Raw genomic sequence first — 21,576 nt, 5'->3', positions numbered from 1 at the left:
TTTTACTATTTTTCAGATTTTAGAATAATAGTAAAAACTATGAAATAACACAAATGGAATTGTGCAGTGACCAAAAAAAGTGTTAAACAAATCAAACAAACTATCTTATATTTTAGATTCTTTAAAGTAGCCGTCCTTTGCCGTGATCGAAAAGCAAAGGCTTTGGAAAGAAATTCATACACAGGCATCAACTTCACTATTTATATTTGTCTAAGAAACTAATTTCAAGCATTTAAGCATAAGCCTTTAGATCAAAATGGCTTTAAGGTAATGGAAAACATAGTACATTCAATCAGGTGTGTCCAAACTTTTGACTGGTAGTGTAAGTTTTCAGACTTTTCCAGACTTGTGTGAGGAGCTCTGTATGTGTTCAAAGCCTTTGAGTCCAGTCTGAGTGAACAGAGCTGGCAGTATCTCCCAGCAGGCCAGCGGAGAATCTGATTGGTTCAGGTGCAGAGCCGGTAGCGGCAGGACGCACTGCGCTGTCAGGTGAAATAACTGTCAAGACTGTAATTTCCACCGCCAGGTCAGCCGGGGACGAACCGCCGGGGACGAGGACTGCGCCGCTCGTCACACCAGAAGACTTCAACTCTCTTAGACAGACAGGGAGAAAGTAAAAACTTCGCCAGGAGTTAACTCGGCAAGTTTGATTAAAAAAAAAAAAAAAAAAAAAAAAAAAAAAAGGTGGAAATTCCCTTTTACAGCAAACACACACATTTGCAGAGATTGTAAATGTGCGTGGTTTTTGGAGGAGTGAAATGTGGTGAAATTTAAGTCCCAGATTACGTACAAATTGCACCTGTATGATTCTGTTCAATTCTTCCCTGGCAGTCTTCAACATTTAAGCCGAACCCCTTCTCCGTAGCTGTGGGTACCAAAGAGTTGTGGTTTGTATAGCAAGTACAGTATATTTTAACAGCACCATACTTTTCAATGAGGACCTGGTTGAAGGAAACTACTTAAGTACCGGACTGGCAGCAACTTACTGTACATTTGGTATCTCTTTCTGTAAATATTCTCTGTCACAGTATTCAAAATGAGGGTTTCAGTACATTTATTACACTTAGTATTATCATAGAACATTTAAATTGCTTATCTTTATAATGACATAAGTTGATTTTCTCCAAAGGTAATGATATTAGATGGTGCAGGAAAAAAAACAAAAGATAGAAAAATCTTAATTTCTATATAAATATCTAAATATATACCCCTTGTAATGATCTGACAACCTGCCATGCTTCTAATACAGTATAGTAATTCTTGATAAAGGAAAGATGAACAAAAAAAGGATAAGGTTAGCTCTCACTGGCTGAAAATACTTTTCATTACTTCAACACTGGCGTTGTGTGAGCAGCTGGAAGCCGAGAAAGAAGTTAAATAGCCAATGAGATGGTTTCACTGTAATTTTGAGTGACAGGTGAGAGGGAGGGGTCTCCGTCCAATCAAAGACGAAGGCCGCCACCCATTTTACCTGCCACCGTCCAGTCATACTTAAAAAGGAACTGACAAACTACCATCTGATTTGAGGGAACAGAGCGCATAAAAAAAGGTTTAAAAACAGACAAAAAACGGTAAATCCCAATGAAACAATCAAATAAAAGACAGATATGATTGGACCCTGAGATCCCGCCTAACCCCTCCCACTAGGTCTAGCCCCGCCCCTCTCAGTATCACAGAAGAAAAAAACAAAAACAATCACGAGTAGAAAAGAAAAGACAAAAAAAAGGGACAGGAAAAGTGTCCATGACTAAATCTTCAAAAGGTCATCTTCATTCATTGTTATTTTTTTTTAAATCAAGTTTTTTTTTTTTTTTTTTTTTTATATATCTCTTTTTAGCGTCAATAATTTCATCTTTAGTAGTTAAACAATAAAACGAATGGCAATGGGGGGGAGGGAAGGATGGAGGATTTACGTACAACTCGACACACAAAAGAGACGATGGCGATGAAATGATGGAGGGGGGCGAGGAAATAATAATAAAAAAAACAAAAACATCTTCCGGAAGAAGACGTCGCTTAATGGGGCGCTAGCTAGCGGCGAATGGCAGGAGCAGCTCCACAAAGTTAGAGTTAATGTTATTGTTATCGTCGTCTAGCGTGAATAAATAAAACGACTGCCAAAAGCGCAGGGAAAGCCACGCCCCTCCCTCCCCCTCCCCTCTGTCAGAGCTCCTCCCCCCGCCCCCCCCCCCGCCCGTATATAAAGCAGGTGTGTTGATTATTCTGTCCTTCCTTCCTCTCCTCCTCTTCCTCCCCCTCTCCTTCTCCGGGTCTGTGTGCGATTTATGGAGTATTGGTATTTCTTCAGTCCAACCTCGACATTGGTTTAATACCTTGAATAAAAAAAAAGAAAAAGGGAGAAGACAAATAAGTCAGGTGAGCTGAGGCAGCGACAAGAGACTGAACTCATTGTGACTTTCTGGAATAGAGAAAAAGCAAAGAAGCTCATTGGTTTAGGGTGAGCAAGCTTGCTGCTCATTGGCTGGCTGAATATCACTAAAGTTCTATATGTAATCGACACATCAATGATAAATTCACACATATTGCATGAAACTTCACAAGTGGACAAGGATTTTCTAAATACCCGTAAGAACTACATGTTCAACTAAACATTTTTCTTGTAAACCAGTTAGTTGACATTAACTAACAGCAGTTAACAGGGATTAAGGGAAGGCAAGTGCTAAATGCTTGTACATTTTTGGTTGTGGCTGGAAAGTATCAATTTTACTCATCAATTTGGCAGGCAGCCAGCTACTTTTCAGTCTTTTCTAAGCTAAAAACTACTTTGGCAGCTATAAAGAACTTTAAAAAATACTTAAAATAGTATGTATTCAGACCTGGAGCTGCCCAGTAAAACCACATCAGAGCAACTGGGAGTTTAGTGCCTTGCTTTACTCCGCTTGCTCACTTCCACAGTAGCTGTTGTGGGAGCGCTGAGGCGTGGCCTAGTCTCCTGATGTAGATACAGATATATATCTCTCGGCATAGCAATCATAAAGTTAAATATTAGGTATTTAGCTGACGCTCTTATCCAGAGTGACTGACAATGAGTCAGTCACTCTGGATAGTTGGGATTCAGTGTCTTGCTCAAGGACACTTCAAGGCCAAGTCAACTTTTCCGCTACTGGATCATCTCTTTAACCACTTAAAGGCCTTAAGTGCGTTGATGAGGTTAATACCTGTAGTAGTTTGGCTTGAAGGGCCCGTTCTTGTTCAAGCCCAGATACTTGGCCTGCTCATCAGTCAGCTCTGTGAGATGGGCGTCAAACGTAGGGAGATGTAGGCTGGCCACATACTCGTCTGGAAGGAAAGAGAGAGGAAGAGTTATTGAGATGGAAAGACAGACAAACACAGAGAGAGAGAGAGAGAGAGAGAGAGAGAGAGAGCGAGAGAGAGCGAGAGAGAGAGAGCATGTTAGGATTCACCAGGCGTCTGTAGTTGATTAGTCATTCAACTGTGAGAAGGAAGGGGAGTAGCACAGGGAGACTGGGATTAGCTGTCTCTCTTCTTCCATCACCCTCTCTTCTTTCCTCTGCACCAACTACCATCTTTCTATTCTACTTTCCTCTCCTCTTGGTTTCTATACCTCCCTTCTTTCCCCCACTCAGTCCTTCCTCAATCCATGTCTCTCCCCTTTCCCTCTCCATCATCTCTCTGTCAGTGGGTGCTGTAAGCAGCAGCAGTCATTGACAGGGTGACCTACATTTGGCTCTCTCTCTCTCTCTCTCTCTCTCAGATCCAAAGGCAAGAACTGCAATAGGCAACACTGCGGCCAAGCTGCTGGCTGTATACACACAAACACGCGTGCACACATTCACACACACACACACGCACACACACACACACACACACGATTCATTCTACTGTAAATGATGCGCTATCTGGGGAGACGGCTCTGCACTGAACAGTTGAGACTGAATGCATTGTCTATAGAAACAGACTTAAGCTTGAGACGCTTCTCGCAACACACACGCATGAGCAAATGCACGCGCAGTAAGTCTGCAGGCAAAAACAACCTCTCTGTCTACCCAAATACTTTACTCCATCTTCACTTCTTGTCCACCTCCTTGCTAGCTGATTACCTGCACAGTTACTGTTCATCTCCATCTTTGTTTAGTAAGTGTTGGGAAAAATGAAAGAGCTGCGTCCACAAGAACCTAAAATCTCTCTCTCTGGACTAATATCTTGGAGTGTGTTTATGTTATACTGTCAGAATTTACTTAGTTCTACCACTGATTTTGATTATTTTTCTCGCCTGAAGGTATTTGGCAATACTGTTCATCTAACATTCATTCCAGTAAGCATATTGAACTAAACTGAAGCATATCTATCCTTGCAGCCAGTCCAACTCCCCCTCACTCCCTCTCTCTGCCTCTCTGTGTATCCTCCAGTCGAGTGGTGTTGCCAGGGGCTGAGTGTGTTTATTGTGGTTCAGAGGAGTATTTTGAGGACAGCGCTGGGCAGCTCCTCTTCTAAAGGGGGAGGACGCAGGGGACAGAGGAAGATTAAGAGAGGGACAAACATCACCAGTGCCAGCTGAGGACAGAAGGAGAGAAAGAGAGATAGATACACAGACGATGGCCAGATAGACGGAGAGATAGAGAGACACTCAAGTGGTGTGGGGCGGTGTGGAGAGAGGGGGAGATATGAGAGAGGGGGGAGTGAGAGAAGACAAGGGCGATCGCCGAGTGCAACATGCAAGAAAGACACAAGGGTCGATCAGTCGTATCATATCTATATGATAGGAGGTAGACGTTACAGTAGACAGTAGTTGGTCACTTGGTTCAGCTTGGGGAGGAACAGAGTGTGTGTGTGTGTGTGTGTGTGTGTGTGGGAGGGTTGTGTGTGGGGGAGTGTCTCTTACCCATCTTCTTGGGCAGCAGGTAAACGTCCTGCTTGTAGCGTCCCTCTGGCGCGTTGTACAGCTCTATCAGAGCCAGGGCCTGGACACACACACACACACACACACGTGTTATTCTCACACACAACTTCTTCCGATTTCAATTTCTTTATCTCTTGAACAGGAACAATATTGCCGATGAAAGCAGTATACAAAATGTAAAATTCAAAAAACGAACCAACCACGTAAAACAATGTACATGAGCAAAAAATTAATTCATAAATAGACAGAAATGGATCTATTGGTTTACCTGGGTGGTGGCGGTGATGGAGAGCACAAACGTGGGCACAGTGGAACAGCTGAGGTTCAGCAGACGACCCTGGAGAAGAAAAAAACAACAAAAAACAACCAAAAAAAAACAAGGCTTTACTACAAAAGGAAAAACACCCACGGGTTCTTAGCTCTTCAGAACACAAAGTGTCAGTATATGCTCAGACCGACACAAAAACTCAGAGGGAAGAAAAATATATACATAAGGGTGAGAAAAGAGAAATATCTATTAGGGATGAATGGTGTGTCAAAAAAGCAAGTGGAACCAATTAATCAGAAAAAGTCCTGTTCCTAAGTTCTTGAGAATGACTATGCAGTATACAGTAAAATTTTGAAAAAAAAAGTCTGCATCAATAGCACATAAGCCCCTTGTTTTTTTTTGGTTTTGTTTTTAAATCTCACCTGCACCAATTTATTTTCTCCCCTCATCGTTATGTTACCACTACCTTTAATCACTTCACATCTGTGTCTAAGCACTGTGCATCTCAAACTAAGACTCAGAGGGATTATGGTGAACATTGATTTGTTCCCCCCCCCCTGAACTGCTGAACTGTTGTTGCTGTCAATACATTCTGAGATGCTGCATTGCAGTAAGTGGATTTGGGAGAGCCCAAATGTTGCAGAAAATGAGGTAGTTAGTATGTAAAACTGAAACTCTCTGCAGATAGGAGAGGGAACAGCGAAAGGTTGTGCTGCTGTCACATGAAAAAAGCAGAATGCATACTGTTTAGACTTCTTAATCTCCAGCACACACACAGAACATCACACATTCCCCATTACACACTCTCAAACACACACACACACACACACACACACACACACACACACACACACACACACACACTCTCTCACTGTCACACACAGACACACACCTGCAGAACCCTGAAATGCCTCTCATACTGACATAACAGAGAAGAAACATCAGCAAGAAGTCAAAGAAGTAAAAGCAGAGAAAATCGAAATGAAGGCTGCACACATCCAAACCCGCTCCAGGTGCTACACTGACAACAAGTGAGAAAGAATAGGCTCACAGATCTATCCTCGCTAGTGAAAAAACAAATCCGTAGATTCAAAAGAATGAAAAAATTCAGCTCCACTAGAAGAACAATTGACACAATTGACAAAGCCTTAATATTAAAACCAGAAGCCTATTGCAGCCAAAACATGTTGGTTTATAATAGTAAAAATCTTTGTCAATTGTTCTCGAAGAGGAGCTGCATTTTTTCATTCCTTTAGTTCTTTTCATTCATGTACTTTGGACTTGCAAAGTGAGGTTAGGGTATGGAATACTTCTTAGTGAAGAGTACAGAAAGGGGTGGAACAAACACAATAAGAGAAAAATAAATGAAAGTTTCTTCCACCATATAAAAAGCACTGAAGGGACAAATTTAAACACATTATAGCCCTTTTTTTACATTAAAGGAAAGCAGCTGTCTTAAGACCTTGGCTGCCAAAATTCTGACGGACTGGACCCTTTTAATTTTAGAGATACTCAGTGATGATCTTTGGATAATGATATTTCTTAAATATAGCGTGTTTTTGCAATAGAACTCTTTGAATAGAGCGATATGGAGGCAGAGGAGAAGAGGATGTTCGAGTTGGTCGACTCATGTGGTTAAAACCAGCGGGAGATGAAACAGCAGCAGAGACACAGGGCCAGACTGACTGGCAGACTGTCTGTCTGGCCCTCTCACACTGCTCTCATTCTGTCACACCTTGCAACACACACACACACACACACACACACACACACACACACACACACACACACACACACACAGAGTCTGAAACAGGAATGATGGTGTGTATTGTGTAAACTAACTTGGTGCCAAATTCCCCTATGGAACATGTGTGTATGTTTGTGTCTGCATGTTCCATCTCACAATGCTACACTTTTTCCAAACCATACTTTCTTAACTGGATTTGAACACTTTTGTTGGTGTTCAATAAGACGCATATTAATAGAGACTGGGAGACATGACTGGACTAGGCCACTACAATATTTGGCTGAAAAGTATTCTTCATAACAACAGTATCACAGTGTGTTAAATGACAGTGAATCTACAACGACATGCATTGTGTTGTCATATCTGTGTAACAACAGTTTCTTCCTCATACTTAATCACACTTTTTGAGCAAAGACCTGGAAATGATCAAATGTATTTTCCATATATTTCAAGACTGTCCAGCTCTGTTTAGGAACCCTGTGTATGTGTATGTGTGTGTGTGTGTGTGGTTTTAGGCCAGACAGTGTGTATGTTTGTGTGTACAATGTGTTACATCTGTTGTCAGGCTGCTGTGGCCTTGACCCTTGCAACTTCTTACCATTGGTTGTTTGCACAGTCCATGATCTAGGATTTTAAAGTTTTTTTTTACTATTGCACTGTTTCAAAGTCATCTGGATAAATGTCTGTGCGTCTTTGTGTGTGTGTGTGTGTACCTCAGCCAGCAGGACTATCCTCTTGCCGTCGGGCCAGATGACATGGTCCACTTGAGAGCGCACTCTCTCCCAGGTCAGCTCAGGGGTCCGCAGGCTTGCCTGTGGGACCACAACATCAGCATCATCAACAACATTATTAACATGTTTTTTTTTGCTTCCCCAGCTTGTTATTCCTGTTTTGTACAGTACTACTACTTGTTAAGTTCAGATGTCCTTGTTGTCCAATTCACTTGCGTCTCTGTCATCTTGATTTTTCTTTCTTGATGTAACTGTACAGATGGTATTCTCCTCTCTCTTTCAGTGTCTTCGTTTGCTAAACTAAACTAAACTGAGGACAGGTCTGATTCTTCTCCCTCCTGGCTCCCCAGACTTTCCCACTGCAGTCAGAACAGCAGAGTCACCCATCTTCCATCATTTTACTCTGATTACCCTCTTTAAAAAGAAAAAGAAGAAAAAACCTTTAGCTCTTACTTGTTTATTCCAGAATTCCTAGCATTAATTTTTTGCTTACATTATCATTCTCTGGTCACAGGAATATTATCAGAGCACAAAGGCCCTGACCTTTGCACTTTTATTGGTTGCTTGTAATTGTGATGACTTAACCTTAGTGCACCATTAGCGCACTCATTGTAAATCGCTCTGTGTAAGAGCATCAGCAAAATGCCTAAAATGTAAATGTGATTCAGAACCACTGCCTCTCTGTTTATGTTTACTTCAAAAGAAAGGCGAGTTAAGATTAGAGTAGGAAATCAGCACCCTACCAGCCATGTTGGCAGGTAGGGTGCTACTTTCCTATTTTGTCTGAAAGATCTAGCTGGTTGGTAAAACACTTAAATAATTAAAATTGTGATTTAGCAGCGACTGTGACAAGGGGATAAAAACACGTTTCCTGCTCTGGTTGAGTAAAGCTATGCTGCAACTCAAGCCTGATCTTTCAACTTTTCTGAGTTGCTTTGACACTCGGGCTGACCACTGAACTACCAACGCAAGCAATGGCGTCAGTCACCATGACAACAGAGATCAATCACCACCCACGGTCAGGCTTTGAAGACAGGAAGACTGTCAATCATGATGTCAGGAATGGTCATGGCAACACACGCACATGCACACACACACACACAGGTTATTAATTTGTGTGGTAACTGACCACATCGATCTCAGTGTTGGAGTGTCCCATGTTGCAGACAATGCAGCCGTTCTTCATGCGGTCCAAGTACTCTCTCACCACCACGTTCTTATTACCTGAGGAGAAACAGAGGAGACGAGATGTCAAGGGTGGGAAGAGAGAGGGAGGGAGAGAAAAGACAGACAGAGAGAAAGAAAGAAAGAAAGGGACAAAGGCAAATGAAGACAGAGAGAGAAAAAGAGACAGCAAAATACAGAAAGACAGAGACAGAAAGAACACAAGAAAGAAAGCAAGCAAGAAAGAAAAGCATATCAATCTAAGACAGTAGTATCAATCATTTAGTATAGTCAATATTTCAAAGAATTCTTGTGTATTGAAGAAGACGGGGAACTTTTTTGTCCACCTTTGCTAGCTTGAGCTTTATTTGTCAATACATTCTGGCAGGCAGACGGCAGCCCCAGTGAGGTTCACAAAACCATTTTGATTAGATTAGATTACTTTTTTATTGTCTGTTTGCGTAAAAGTGCCATTGTGCATTAGAATACACATTTCAGGAGGTCTGCCAATATTTTACCAATCGTTACTGGCTTGTACAAACAGTTTCTGTGTCTGTTTCTGCACAACTAAGAGTCTCCTTACTGGACTTGATTTAATCACTACTCATCTCCAAACACCACTTAAGCATCTGACAATTCACAGTGTGTTGCAATGCTAAACAGAAATGGCGAGTCAGTGCATCCCACCTGTCTGCGTATATCTCTCTGAATGTGTACATGTCTCCAATCTGACTTTTTAATTGAGGGTTTCCATCTGATATCGTGATCAAAACTGGGGGATTTATATAACAAAGCCTTGCAAACAGATCTTTACATACAACTCGAGTTCGACTTTTTTAAGTGGAAAAAAAAAAGTAAATTATTAGAGATTACATCAGTTATGCTTCATGGGATGTGAAAAATTTCATGCTCTATCTCAACGCTGCTCGCAGATAAAACTTAACGATTCCACCATCATGTCATTTATTTTTTATCTGGGAGCAGTAACATGATTATATTACATTATTACATTACAGTAATGATTATTGCTGTCTGTCTTGTTTTTAAGACACAGCAGAATTGTTTTTTTTAAATAAATTTACATTTAACCGATAAGTTGTTTTGCCCTCATTATGCTACAGCAGAGTTATTAATTCACTGGGAGTCCAATAAGGTTTCTGAATTTTGCTACATGGGCTTTAATGAGCTGTGGGCATTAACATGACTTCCCTTTATTACAGCTAATGATCATCTTGTTTCATTTATTTTACAGCACTTTGTAACTTTATTAAGAGAAGTCTTATACAAATAGTATTTATCTCCTTATTATCTTCTTATTAGCTTTCCCGTTCAATTACCATTTGCTGCTGCTTCGGGCCTGCCTAGCAACATCAGATAATGAAGCAGGGAGACAACCGAGTCTCGGCTCCAATTAACTGTTCAGGACAAGTCCCAGGCTGCTGAGCTGGAGAACTGGATTAATAACTGCTACAGGCTGACGACAACCACTGGAATATCTGTCTAGTCACCCTGAACGCACATAGTGACAGAATGATAGGTATAGTCTGCTGTCTATTGTGTGTCCTGCACCTTCCCAATGATTGTGAGGCTCTGTTCTATGTATTTGTTACATTATTAATTGTAGATTATGTCCCTGCACCAAAGTCTTCAAGACAAATTCCTGTACAGCTATTGTAAGGTGATTACTTGAGAGGTGATTATACTGCAGAAGCTTCACCAGCCAGAGAAGTGAGTACGAGTGAGAGAGACCAAGATGTCTGTCGCTTTCTTTCGACGTTTGAATTGAGACAGAGGGAGAAATAAACAGCGAGTCGTCTTCTACCTGTGCAGGTGATGACAATGTCCACTTGTCTGATGACTTCGTTCAGCTTCACCAGCCTGAAGCCGTCCATGCTGACATTGGGACAAGGGAAAAAGAAGAGCATTAGACTGGCCCACAACACCAGCATCAATCCACAGGCGCTCGACAAGCTGCTTATCTGCATGCGGTCGTTGCGACTGTCTGTCTTACCAGGCCTGCAGGGCACAGATTGGGTCGATCTCTGTGACGTAGACGATGGAGCCCATGGCTTTCAGGGCGGCACAGCAGCCCTTCCCCACCTGACGATATAAACATACATCAGTGACTGTAGATAGCGCATGTAGGTTTAGGAGACTACATGATGTCAGGTTCACATGACAACCATGTCAACATCCTGTGGAGCTCAGTGGGTAGAGAATGGCCGGGTTAGGGGTTCGCTTCCCACTGGAGCAGCACACACTAAAAATGTATACAGTTATCGCACTATGGCATATACCATAACAATACAAATTCAAATACAAACAGGTGTAGGGTTAGTGTATGGGATGCATGGGATCAAAAGTATGGCACACAATCAATCAATTTTTCTTAAAAGCTGGCGACTGCAGTTAGCCTTTGCTACAGTCATAATGCTTTTCTACGTGCACAAAGCTCTCTAGTGGCCATTCTATGTTAATACAGCAGTGAGCATACAAAATTTTAGGACTACCTACCAAATATTGAATAGCATCGCCTTCAGCAAAATCCCTGCCTCAACTGCCTTGATGCCTAATAAACATGCTTCAACCGTTCTCCTCACTTTCACCTAAATCTCTCCTTTGTTAAAGTGGATTTACTAGGTGAAATTAATACGGGATCACAGCTTTCACCTGAATTCCCCTGGTCAGTGTATTTCATGGAAAGAGGAGATGGTTTTAATTTTGCACACAGTGAACAGGCAATGTCTATGTGTTGTGAGCGTGTGTGTCTGCCTCACCTCTCCGTATCCGCACACCACCACCTGTTTGCCTCCAAACATGACGTCAGTGGTCCTCTTCAGGCTAAGGTGAGGAACGATAACAGTTTAGAGTAATTCCTGTGGACCGCCCCGTAACAGAAACGCTACAGGTTCAATCCCCGCAACAGACAATGTGCCCATCAGAGTCCTTCAAAAGACCCTGAACCCCTTCCAGCTCACTCCCTGTAACTTACTCTGTCCGGGTAGGAATCTATATGCTTAAGATGTAAGGTAAAGTTAAACAATCTTAATAATAACAGCTACTTTCTTCTACTCTCATTGCTTGTTAAAACAAGTTAGTTAAACCTGGACCCTGAAGCATTAGCACAATTTACAGCGGCACAAGATCCAAACCTAATCTAGATGTTGTACTGAATGATTATTGACTTATCTGACTAATCATGTTACAAATCATGTAATTTCATGACAATAGTTCTTGTAAAGGACCTATTCATGGCCCATGGGACACTGAAATGGACAAAATGTTTGTTGGCACAAAGGTAAAACTCACTATTATTAAAATGTTTATCTATCTTGAACCAATTACTTAAAAACAGGAACATTTTAAACATATAATGATCTGTGTTGTTTTTAAATATAGAGCAATGAAGAACAGGAACATCAGTTTTCCAAAATGGATTTATCACATTTTGGGATTGTGGTGTTTCACATGACAACAGCCATAATTTGAGTTAATGTTAAGTGGAGTAGGAGACTTCGGGTTAGGTAAAAGGTGAATGAGACTTATTGATAAGGTCAAGCTAAATGGGAGACTTGGGGTTCGGGTGAAGTGGAGCTGCGTACCCGTCCAAGATGGACTCCCTGCAGCAGTAGAGGTTGTCAAACTTCTGCTTGGTCACTGAGTCGTTGACATTCATGGCTGGAACACACAGCTTCCCTGCCTTGGACAGCTGGTACAACCTACACACACGCACGCACGCACACACGCACACGCACACACACACACACACACACACACACACACACACACACACACACACGGTGATTCATGCTGTGTGACTCAGAATGAAATAACAGAATGAAACTTAATTTGTCCTGCAAAGTGCTGATTAAGAAGTTTGGAAGCACCAATATCAAAGTAATGTGATATGTAATTGATCCCCATAGAGAAAACTGTAAATTTTTGCAATTTTCAGAAAAGATTCATTTTATGTTAATCCTTTGATGATATACGAAAATTCCACATGATTAACACAAAGTCTAATTTAGCAGTATATGATAATGTAGTATGCTAAAGCACTGCCGTAATTGTGCAATCCCAGTCACTATTGACCGACTCCTTGCTAGTAAACATTTCCACCACTAGATGGTGACATTACCATATCAGAGAGAGAGAGGGAGAGAGCAAGCGAGCGAGAGAGCGAGAGAGCAAGAGAGAGAGCGAGAGAGCGAGAGAGAGCGAGAGCGAGAGCGAGAGCGAGAGCGAGAGAGAGAGCTTTGAGAGCACTTGCACATTCAGTGATCTCAAATAGTGAGAACTGGTTTCATCTACTAGGAAGTACAATATTTCAGAGCCTTACCAGAAACGGCTTGGAGAACTACCAGGGAAAGTAAGTGAGTGTGTGTGTGTGTGTGTGTATTCCCACCTGTGCACACCGGTAACACTCTCCTCTACGATGCCCTTGATCTTCTTGAACATGTTGGGGTATTTCTTATAGATCCAGTGAGTCAGGTCTCCACCATCATCCAAGATCTGACAGACAAGAAGAGACGGAGACAAACGGAGAGGACAGAGAGACAGGAGGAGGGGGAAGAGAAAGAGAGAAAGGGTGAGAGAATGACAGAAAAGACAGTAACAGAACCCGTTTAGGACTTGAAATTGAATATCACACTTGCAGATTGGTTCTAGGGTGGGACAACACATTTTCCATTCAGTCAACTCGGGAAGTGTTTGTTCTTCAAAATTCAAAAGAAGGAAATCCTTTCCCACAAAAAACATTTTCACATCCACTCGATAATGAGAATTAAATGTTGTATTTCTATGTAGCAATCCTTCTTCTCTGACTAACAGTTGTTTTTGGTAAAACATACAAGAACATTTTATTTTTAGTGCTGCTATCTGAAAGCTTAATCTAAATTTCTGAAGGCTGCTATACAATACATACTTCACTGTGGCTGATAAGTTCGCCTACTCCTACAACCTACTACCCACTCTACCATTTTGGCAGGTAACCAACCCATCATTTAAAAATAGATGTTCCATTTTATTCCCAAAACATCTATTTGTCTGGTAAAATACTGAAAATGGCTGATGCATCAGTTCCGGTATGTAGCAGCCGCTGCGGCCGTAGGATGACGACAGTTTTCCCGCCCTTCAGTAAGCTTTATTTGGAATGTAGATGTACTACCATGTTGGGCTGCCAGCCCTCCAGGTTGACACAGCGATCGATGCACCACCAGAAGTCATCCTCTGACTCACCCTTCCATGCAAACACACTGAAACCTGGAGAGAGACAGGAAGCATTAGATATATAGAGAGAGGAATAAACAAAGAGGACGGAGTGATGGTGAGTCAGACAGGAGCAGGGAATGAGCGAAAGAGAGACATTAACATTTGAAGTCGGAGAGGGGGTGAAGAGAAAGGCAGCTGTCACACTGAACTCCACACACATGCACACATACACACACAAAGTGTCTCACCTCCCTCTGCCAAGGCAGCTGCCACTTCGTTCTGAGTGGAGTAGATGTTACAGGCTGCCCATCTGCACTGAGCCCCCAACGCTGACAGAGTCTCCATCAGCACCTGAGAGGAGAGAGGCGGGAGGAGAGGAGAGGAGAGGAGAGGAGAGGAGAGGAGAGGAGAGGAGAGGAGAGAATAATGAGGAACAAAGTACAGAGAAACTCAAGTTTGATTCCTGTTGTAGCAGTAGTTAGAAGTAACACTGTAGTTAGTGGAGTGTGTATGGGCAGTGAATGTGTGTGTGTGCGGTCCAACTCACAGCGGTCTGGGCAGTGATGTGGGTGCAGCCCACCACCTTGGCACCAGCGAGGGGCTTCTCCCCCTGGGCTCGCTTCCTCAGAGCCATCAGGGCTGGCATCTCTGCAGAGGGGAAACACACACACACACACACACACACACACACACACACACACCTGGTTTTAGAAGTGTTTTACAAAAGGATGGCTAGGGGAATTACCATCATTTATTCCTTCAAATACTTAATTACTAATTCATCCATTCACCCAGCTGCAGGAGTTGCTAATGCTAAGGACAGAGTACTCTGTGTGTGTGTGTGTGTGTGTGTGTGTGTGTGTGTGTATGGCCTGCAGGGTTCAGCTGAGGCTGGGGCGGCTGTCTGTATGTTTTGTGGAGCAATTAGGCAATGGTTCATAATGTGTGTGTTTCTGTGTTGGGTTATTATACTGCTGTCACTTTCAGTGGCAGGGGACATATGGCCACGCAGCAGTGTGGAAGAACAGGCAGGGGGCATGTCAGCGCCACACACACACACAACTCTTTTATTCACATGGAAACACTAACTTGCTGAGGATATAATAGCACAATGCCAGGCCGCCTAGCGATATCACACATCAAGAAAACTTGATCATCGTGATTAGGCACACAGTCCACAGAAGTTTCCAAAGCGTGGTTCTGCAGTCCCGACATGAACGACTGTTCTTATAATGGGTGTGTGAGTTAAGATCTTACAAATCTATTGGCAGCCTAACAGCCTAAACCCTTTCACCGACTATCTTTGGTTGTAATGTATTATATTCTTTGTGTGCATGTTTGTCCACTGAGGGTAATGAGTTCAGTCTAAAACATTCTTCAGCACTTGCTCATTTGCAATCTTCAGTCAAAAGGAATTAGAAATGAATGATAAAATGTTCTGAATGTAACTGTAGCCAATGTCCTCACAATGTGAGGACATTGTCCTTTCACTTTTTCTACCTCGTTAGGAGATATGTCACCCGCGAATGGAAACATAACCACGATCGCACACAACCCCACACACCTTGCTCGGCAATCTCGATCTCTCTGCGTCCGAAGTCGGCCTGTTTGATGTTTTTGATGCAGAAGTCTCCGTTGCCCTTGGAGTTCTTCTGCTGTTTGTCCCGAGGAGATGTCTCATCGTCAGAGCTGTCCGTGTATGATGCCGCTGCAAACATAAACACAGATACAGGCACTGTCAGTATACGTTAGAGCTTTACACACTCACACACACACACACACACACACACACACACACACACACACACACACACACACACACACACACACACACACATAAAGGCTGTACAATACCGAAAAAAAAACCCATCTTCTACAGGTTTTCTTTTTCAGGGATTAAAGGTTTGAATGTGCAGGACAGACACAATGAGATGCCAGTATTCGGAGGTTTGGAGAGTTTGAAATGTGATTTTCGTATGCTATGGATTCTGCACAGCACTGAATTTACTTGTTTAGAAACCTGTCTGCAAAACTTTTCCCTCCAAGAGAAAAACTGCAGCCTCCTTCCATTTAGAGATTGCAGTACAGAGTAAATTCAGTAGGCTATATAAGTATACATAACTGCACCTTGTGATAACGCATACACACAGCCGCACACAGAAAGCTAACATTTCATAGGGACGTATCAGTGCGCAATACCACTGAAAGATGTAAACAATGTTATCCACTGCATACGGTAACACACGCACACACACACCAAGGATCTACAGCCACAAGACACCACTCTTCCTACCCAGTCAGATATAGAATATTATTGGTGAACTCAATTCTGAAATGAACTTTTTCCATGGCACCAGCACTGTGGTACAGCATTAGTACGCTTCGGCTCTTCACTGGAATACAAAGGGCAGATACGCAATGCAGATATCCCTTCCAGCACCTTTTCAAACTGAACAGTGATCAGTACCAGATGTGTTTGGATGCCTTACCAGGATCCTTCTAGTGTAACCATACTGAAAAAATACTTAAAAAAAACAAAACCCAACTGAACATCCTGTACTGTGCCGGTATGGGAAAGGCATGGCTTATGTAGTCAAAAACGGTAATAATCCATGATTCTATCTACTGTTAGGGGGGAAAGAAAAAAAAGCTCCCTTTGAAGTCTCCCCTCCGTAATGAGAGGAAGAAAGAAAGGAGAGAGGGAGGGAGAGAGAGAAGGAGGGAAGGCATGTGAGAAGAGGAGGTCTCGGGGGTCGTGAGGGTGAATGTACCGATACTTGTATTGGATATTGGAACAATGCCAGACAATGATAGTGTGCTGGTAGAGGAAAAGCCTCCTAACACTAAAATCCTCTTGGGAGTCCCATGTGTAACGTCAGAAATCAAAGCCAAGACTTAATTTTCTGTCCTTTTCAAAACACAGAAGGATTTTAGATCTCTCTAACAGATAAAAATGGACGATATCTACACCATCGTCTAAGTCTTTGGGTATTGGCTGATACCTTAAAGAGGGCACCTACAGATTCTCCGTTTTAAACTTCCATACTTTTTCCAGGCTCAAATTTCTTGACTGGATTTAAATATTTTAGTCAGCTTTCAGTATGCCAACAGTGGCTTGGCAATGTGACAACTTGGTCATATCACTCCATAGCTAAAGATAACTCTTCACAGCTATGAATTTAACAATATGTGAAATGGCAGTCGGTGTATGAAATGTTGAGTAATGCATAGGGGCTGAACATCAATATTTTTCATATTTTCCCAGGAAATTGAGCAATTGCCAGATTTATCACCAGGAGATTAATAAATTACACTGCTGTACTTTTAGATAGTTCCACCACCTGCTTAAGAAGAACCCTGCTAAAAAAGTTTAATACCAAAAGTGGTGTTGGAAAAAGTGTTATCGGTGTGTCCAGTCAGTGTCCTCTGGTCTGTGGGAACCATCAGAGAAATCAGAACCACTTTACTGAGGGGATTACGGGACAAGACAGGGAATCAGGAGAGATGGAGGCGAAAGGAGGAGGGTGGGAGATGGAGGGCTGAAAGGGGGAGTAGGGCTGCACAAGTTTCTACAAGTAATAATAAGTAAATAATAATAATAATAATAATAATATGAGATGCGAATAGTGCAGAAAAATAATACCGCTTGTCAAATCACTGAGAGAAATAAGTGTAGACTAATAAGTGTAACCGTCGTGATCACCAAAACTAGCAAAATAATTTTGGATTCAGTGTTTTAGCCATAATCAGACAGCTGAAAGCAGGAGAGAAGGGTTCTTGGGAGGGAGAGTGAGTGAGGAGTCTTGAGCCGGTTGAGAGAGGGAGGTGAAAAAGAGGAGAATGAAGCAGAAAAGTAGCAAAGAGGTGAAGAGAAGGGAGAAAAAAAGAGAACACACACAATTAATGTGACGGGGAATTAGAAACTAACTCAACTCTCATCTAAGCAGGGCATTTTTCTTGTTCAGACTGGCCTATAATGAGTGAGCAGGTAGGAATTTAGTGTTTTAATTAAGGATGCTTCAACATGACGCCTGCTGTTGTGTGGACTGAATCTGTGACATTTCTGGTTAAGGGACGGACTCTCTAAACTGTGGGATACCTGCTCTTTCCATCCAATGACCTAATGAATCCAGGTTAAAGTCGTTGTTCCCTTGTTGATTGCACCTATCACATCAAATTCAACTGTAACTATTGAAGTTAATGAAGGGGAACTAGGGCCTTTTAAGTCTTGAGGCAAGTGACACATGACTCAATATCAGTAAGGTGTTCAGAATATTTTGCTTAAAGTCTTCTGCAAAAGACCAATGGCTACACATAGAGATGAAGACAACATGGAATAGAATAGACATTTTTGTGTTGCTCAACTTTAGAGTACATTAATGTTTTAGGCATTAGGTGACGCCCTTTTTCCAAGAAACTTATAATAAGCCAGCAGGTTAGGGTCAGGTGTCTTGCTCAAAGACACTTAGCTAGCAGACTTCTGAAAATGATTCTCCAAATGAAATCCTGCCTCACTCACCCTTGATCCCAGAAAATGTTTCCTTCCTGAGAGAGAGAAACACTAGGTCCTTTGCACAACTGACTGATTGGTGACACGTGCCCAGGAGAACACGAGTTGGCCTACTAAATGTGCCTGTGGAAAGTCACAAGATCAAAATGTTTCATCTTTTTCTCTCAATAAAATGTTTCATTTTCAAGTGAGAGTGTAATTGAGTGACTTTCTTCACACTCCTGTCCTGAGGGACACCAATGCCACCGTCCACTAAACAGTGACCGAATGTCCATCTGTTCATCTGCCATCCATCTGTCTGTCCATCATGTCTGGTGAGTATCAATCACTAATAGCAATGCTGTCCAAGCAGCAGCAAATACAGATTAATTCATCAAGTTAATGGGGTCACTGGCAGAGGCATGGCTTGTGTCTGACCCCGACACATAGCACGAACTCTAAAGAGCATCCAAAGTTGAAGCAGCTTATATAAACATTTCTGAAATCTCTGCTTTTGGAGCGGTGATGATAGGAGAGGAGGGGAGGCAAAAGGATGAGAGGAGGCAAGGACAGAATATGAGAACAGGATTATCCATATCACAGTGGGATCCCTAATCTTGATGCTCTCCTTGCTACCTCAAAAAACTAACGTCAAAGTTTTCCTCTGATCTTTGCTTCATGCGGGGGTGGCAGTAGCCTATAGGTGACCTTGAGCAAGGCACTTCACCCCCAAAACGGCTCCAGTGGAAGTGGAACTCTTTCCTGGATAAATAAAGATTGAAAAATGTGTTTGTAGGCATGGGCACAGGGTGCTATCATGCCAAGTCACCAAAAAAACACTGAGGAGGGAAACTGTTCATGTACTGTGGCTCCAAGAGTTCAAAATGTGACTCATGACAGGCTATCACATTTTTCTCTCCTAACTTTCCTGTCTATCACCTCTGCAGTCATGAATGGGATTGGAGCGATGCAGAAAAAAAAAAGAAACCAGTGTGCGTGTGCGGGATAGGCCTTTCACTCCCTATGCTTTCCAACGCACCACAAACACCTCCCACCTCTCTCACACCGCCTCCAACAGACCACCAGCCTCTAATCCTCTAACACCGAGCCCACAATTTCACATGAACCCTGGTGTGAGTGTGAGAATGACTGTGAGAGAGAGAGAGAGAGAGAGAGAGAGAGAGAGAGAGAGAGAGAGAGAGAGAGAGAGAGAGAGAGAGAGAGAGAGAGAGAGAGAGAGAGAGAGAGAGAGAGAGGGAGAGAGAGAGAGAGAGAGAGAGACAAAGACAGAGGCAGAGGCAGTGAGTGAGTTTGACAGAAAGTGTAATCGAGCAAGAGAGACAAAGAGAGACAGATGAAGGGCAGAGCGAAGCAACTTTTCATCTAATTTTATCTTAATCAAAGCATTCCTTCAAGGTGGACTACTTTCTAGACTTCACAACACAACCAAGAGGAAAAAAATATTATCTTTGGACTCCTAATACCTTTGTAATGGAAGCATGTTCTATCCAGTGGCATGGCTGATAAGTAGAGGGCTAAATGAGTGTGTGTGTGTGTGTGTGTGTGTGTGTCTGTGCGTGTGTGTGTGTACCTGAACTGTAGCTGTCTGTGGAGGACTGGGAGATGGAGCGGGACAGTGAGCGCCGGCCGATCTTGGTGGGACGCTTGTTGAACTCCTGCTTCTGGTCCGCAAACTGGATCTGTTGGGAAAGAGAGGAGGAGAGAGATCAGAACTCAGCATGTACACACACATACACACACACACACACACACACACACACACACACACACACACAGTATTTACCTCCAGTGTATTACAGGCCGAGTGGGCGACCCGAGTTAATTTGTGGTCCTGTGTAGCTGAATGTGTAGAGGGTGGCCCTAATGCTGCAACAAAGCTCTAGTATAACCCCACACACTTTCATTCAAACACATAATACATAATTAAGAGCATCCAATACCGTAAAAGGCTAGTGCTGCTACATGTTCTGTTGTTTTAACTTGCCTCTTTTACCATTTCATTTCTCAGCTGTTTAATCTCAGCATTATTACACACAGCAGCCCCACACCAGCATTAACGGGGGCACAATTTGTATTTTGTATTAGTTTCCGAGTGGTGATATAGCCTGGTTTATGCTCGAATAACCAACCGTTAAAAGAGAACTTGTCCTCCGCCTCTTTAATGACAGTGTTTCTTTTCATGTCAGGTTTACAGAGTGCTTTCAACAAACAGATTCCTCACAAAGTGCTTTACAGAATACAAAAGGACACAAAAACAGATAAAAAGAGGGGTAATAAAAACACAAGATAGAACAAGGACATCACAGTCTCCAAGACAGGAGGCCAGCTTTGAGTTCAGCCTGACTTTAAAAGATAACGAAGACAATGAGGCTATTATCAACCCGCATCAAGGCCATGCAGCTGACACAAGGTACACTAGTTCATCCCAGTTCTTCAGAATGGGGGAGGGTTTCAGATTAGGCCATTCACTGTTGGGCTATCCAGACCACAAACTGACAAACCAAGTAAGCTGCTCTATTACTCTGATTATCTCTCCACTATTGCTTCGGTATCAATAGCCTGCTAGCTGCTAGAGCCTCCATCATAATTCATGTAGTGCTGATATTAAGTATCTGAGCATTAACGGCTGACTTATTCCTACCATAAAAGCAGGCAACAAGGACAAATATCACAGACAAACATGTTAATGGGTGTTGGGGGGGGGGGGGGGGGGGTGTACAGTGAGTGATGACGCATGATAAAACATCTGTACATGAAAAAAATTTGTTGTGTTTTTTTTAATCTCCGGCTAAGAGGGAGAGAGATGTGTTGGTTTTTTAGCACTTGCATAACAACCACAAATCAGAGCAAATCACTCCGTCGAAATACGCATTTGGGAAGGAAGAGATTTCACCGATGTGACGGCCTTCTGACGGAGGCGCTCAAAAGCATTCAAGATTTGAAAAAAAGAGAGGAACGAACGTCTTTCGCTTTCCTTCTCTATCATTCCCTTGTCAAAAAAAGACTGTCCTTGAGTGACAAACAAGTTTGTCAAGGCAAATACATACAGCTTTTTATTGAGAT

General features: G+C 42.5%; 1 protein-coding gene across 3 annotated transcripts in view; it reads right to left on the bottom strand.

Annotated features, from left to right (window-relative positions):
* Positions 1 to 2,172: 2,172 nt before the first annotated feature.
* Positions 2,173 to 21,576, bottom strand: part of ahcyl2b (adenosylhomocysteinase like 2b) — a 54,011-nt gene continuing 34,607 nt past the window's right edge. For 2 of the 3 annotated variants that reach the window (XM_071924448.2, XM_071924452.2), the window contains exons 2-16: positions 20,084 to 20,192; positions 15,568 to 15,711; positions 14,551 to 14,651; positions 14,252 to 14,354; positions 13,960 to 14,054; positions 13,198 to 13,304; positions 12,395 to 12,511; positions 11,570 to 11,633; positions 10,804 to 10,892; positions 10,615 to 10,685; positions 8,758 to 8,852; positions 7,611 to 7,709; positions 5,151 to 5,219; positions 4,865 to 4,943; positions 3,173 to 3,300 (exon numbers count right to left, since the gene is read on the bottom strand). In XM_071924448.2, coding sequence (XP_071780549.1) covers positions 3,173 to 3,300; positions 4,865 to 4,943; positions 5,151 to 5,219; positions 7,611 to 7,709; positions 8,758 to 8,852; positions 10,615 to 10,685; positions 10,804 to 10,892; positions 11,570 to 11,633; positions 12,395 to 12,511; positions 13,198 to 13,304; positions 13,960 to 14,054; positions 14,252 to 14,354; positions 14,551 to 14,651; positions 15,568 to 15,711; positions 20,084 to 20,192 — 1,470 coding nt within the window. Of the gene's footprint in view, positions 2,334 to 3,172; positions 3,301 to 4,864; positions 4,944 to 5,150; positions 5,220 to 7,610; positions 7,710 to 8,757; positions 8,853 to 10,614; positions 10,686 to 10,803; positions 10,893 to 11,569; positions 11,634 to 12,394; positions 12,512 to 13,197; positions 13,305 to 13,959; positions 14,055 to 14,251; positions 14,355 to 14,550; positions 14,652 to 15,567; positions 15,712 to 20,083; positions 20,193 to 21,576 lie in introns of those variants that run through there. The other variant, XM_071924449.2, reaches the window with a different exon arrangement.

Source organism: Centroberyx gerrardi, chromosome 24, assembly GCF_048128805.1.
Source record: "Centroberyx gerrardi isolate f3 chromosome 24, fCenGer3.hap1.cur.20231027, whole genome shotgun sequence".
Taxonomy (NCBI): domain Eukaryota; kingdom Metazoa; phylum Chordata; class Actinopteri; order Beryciformes; family Berycidae; genus Centroberyx; species Centroberyx gerrardi.
Note: the sequence above shows the minus strand (reverse complement) of the source record. Positions and strands in the feature narration are given on the sequence as shown.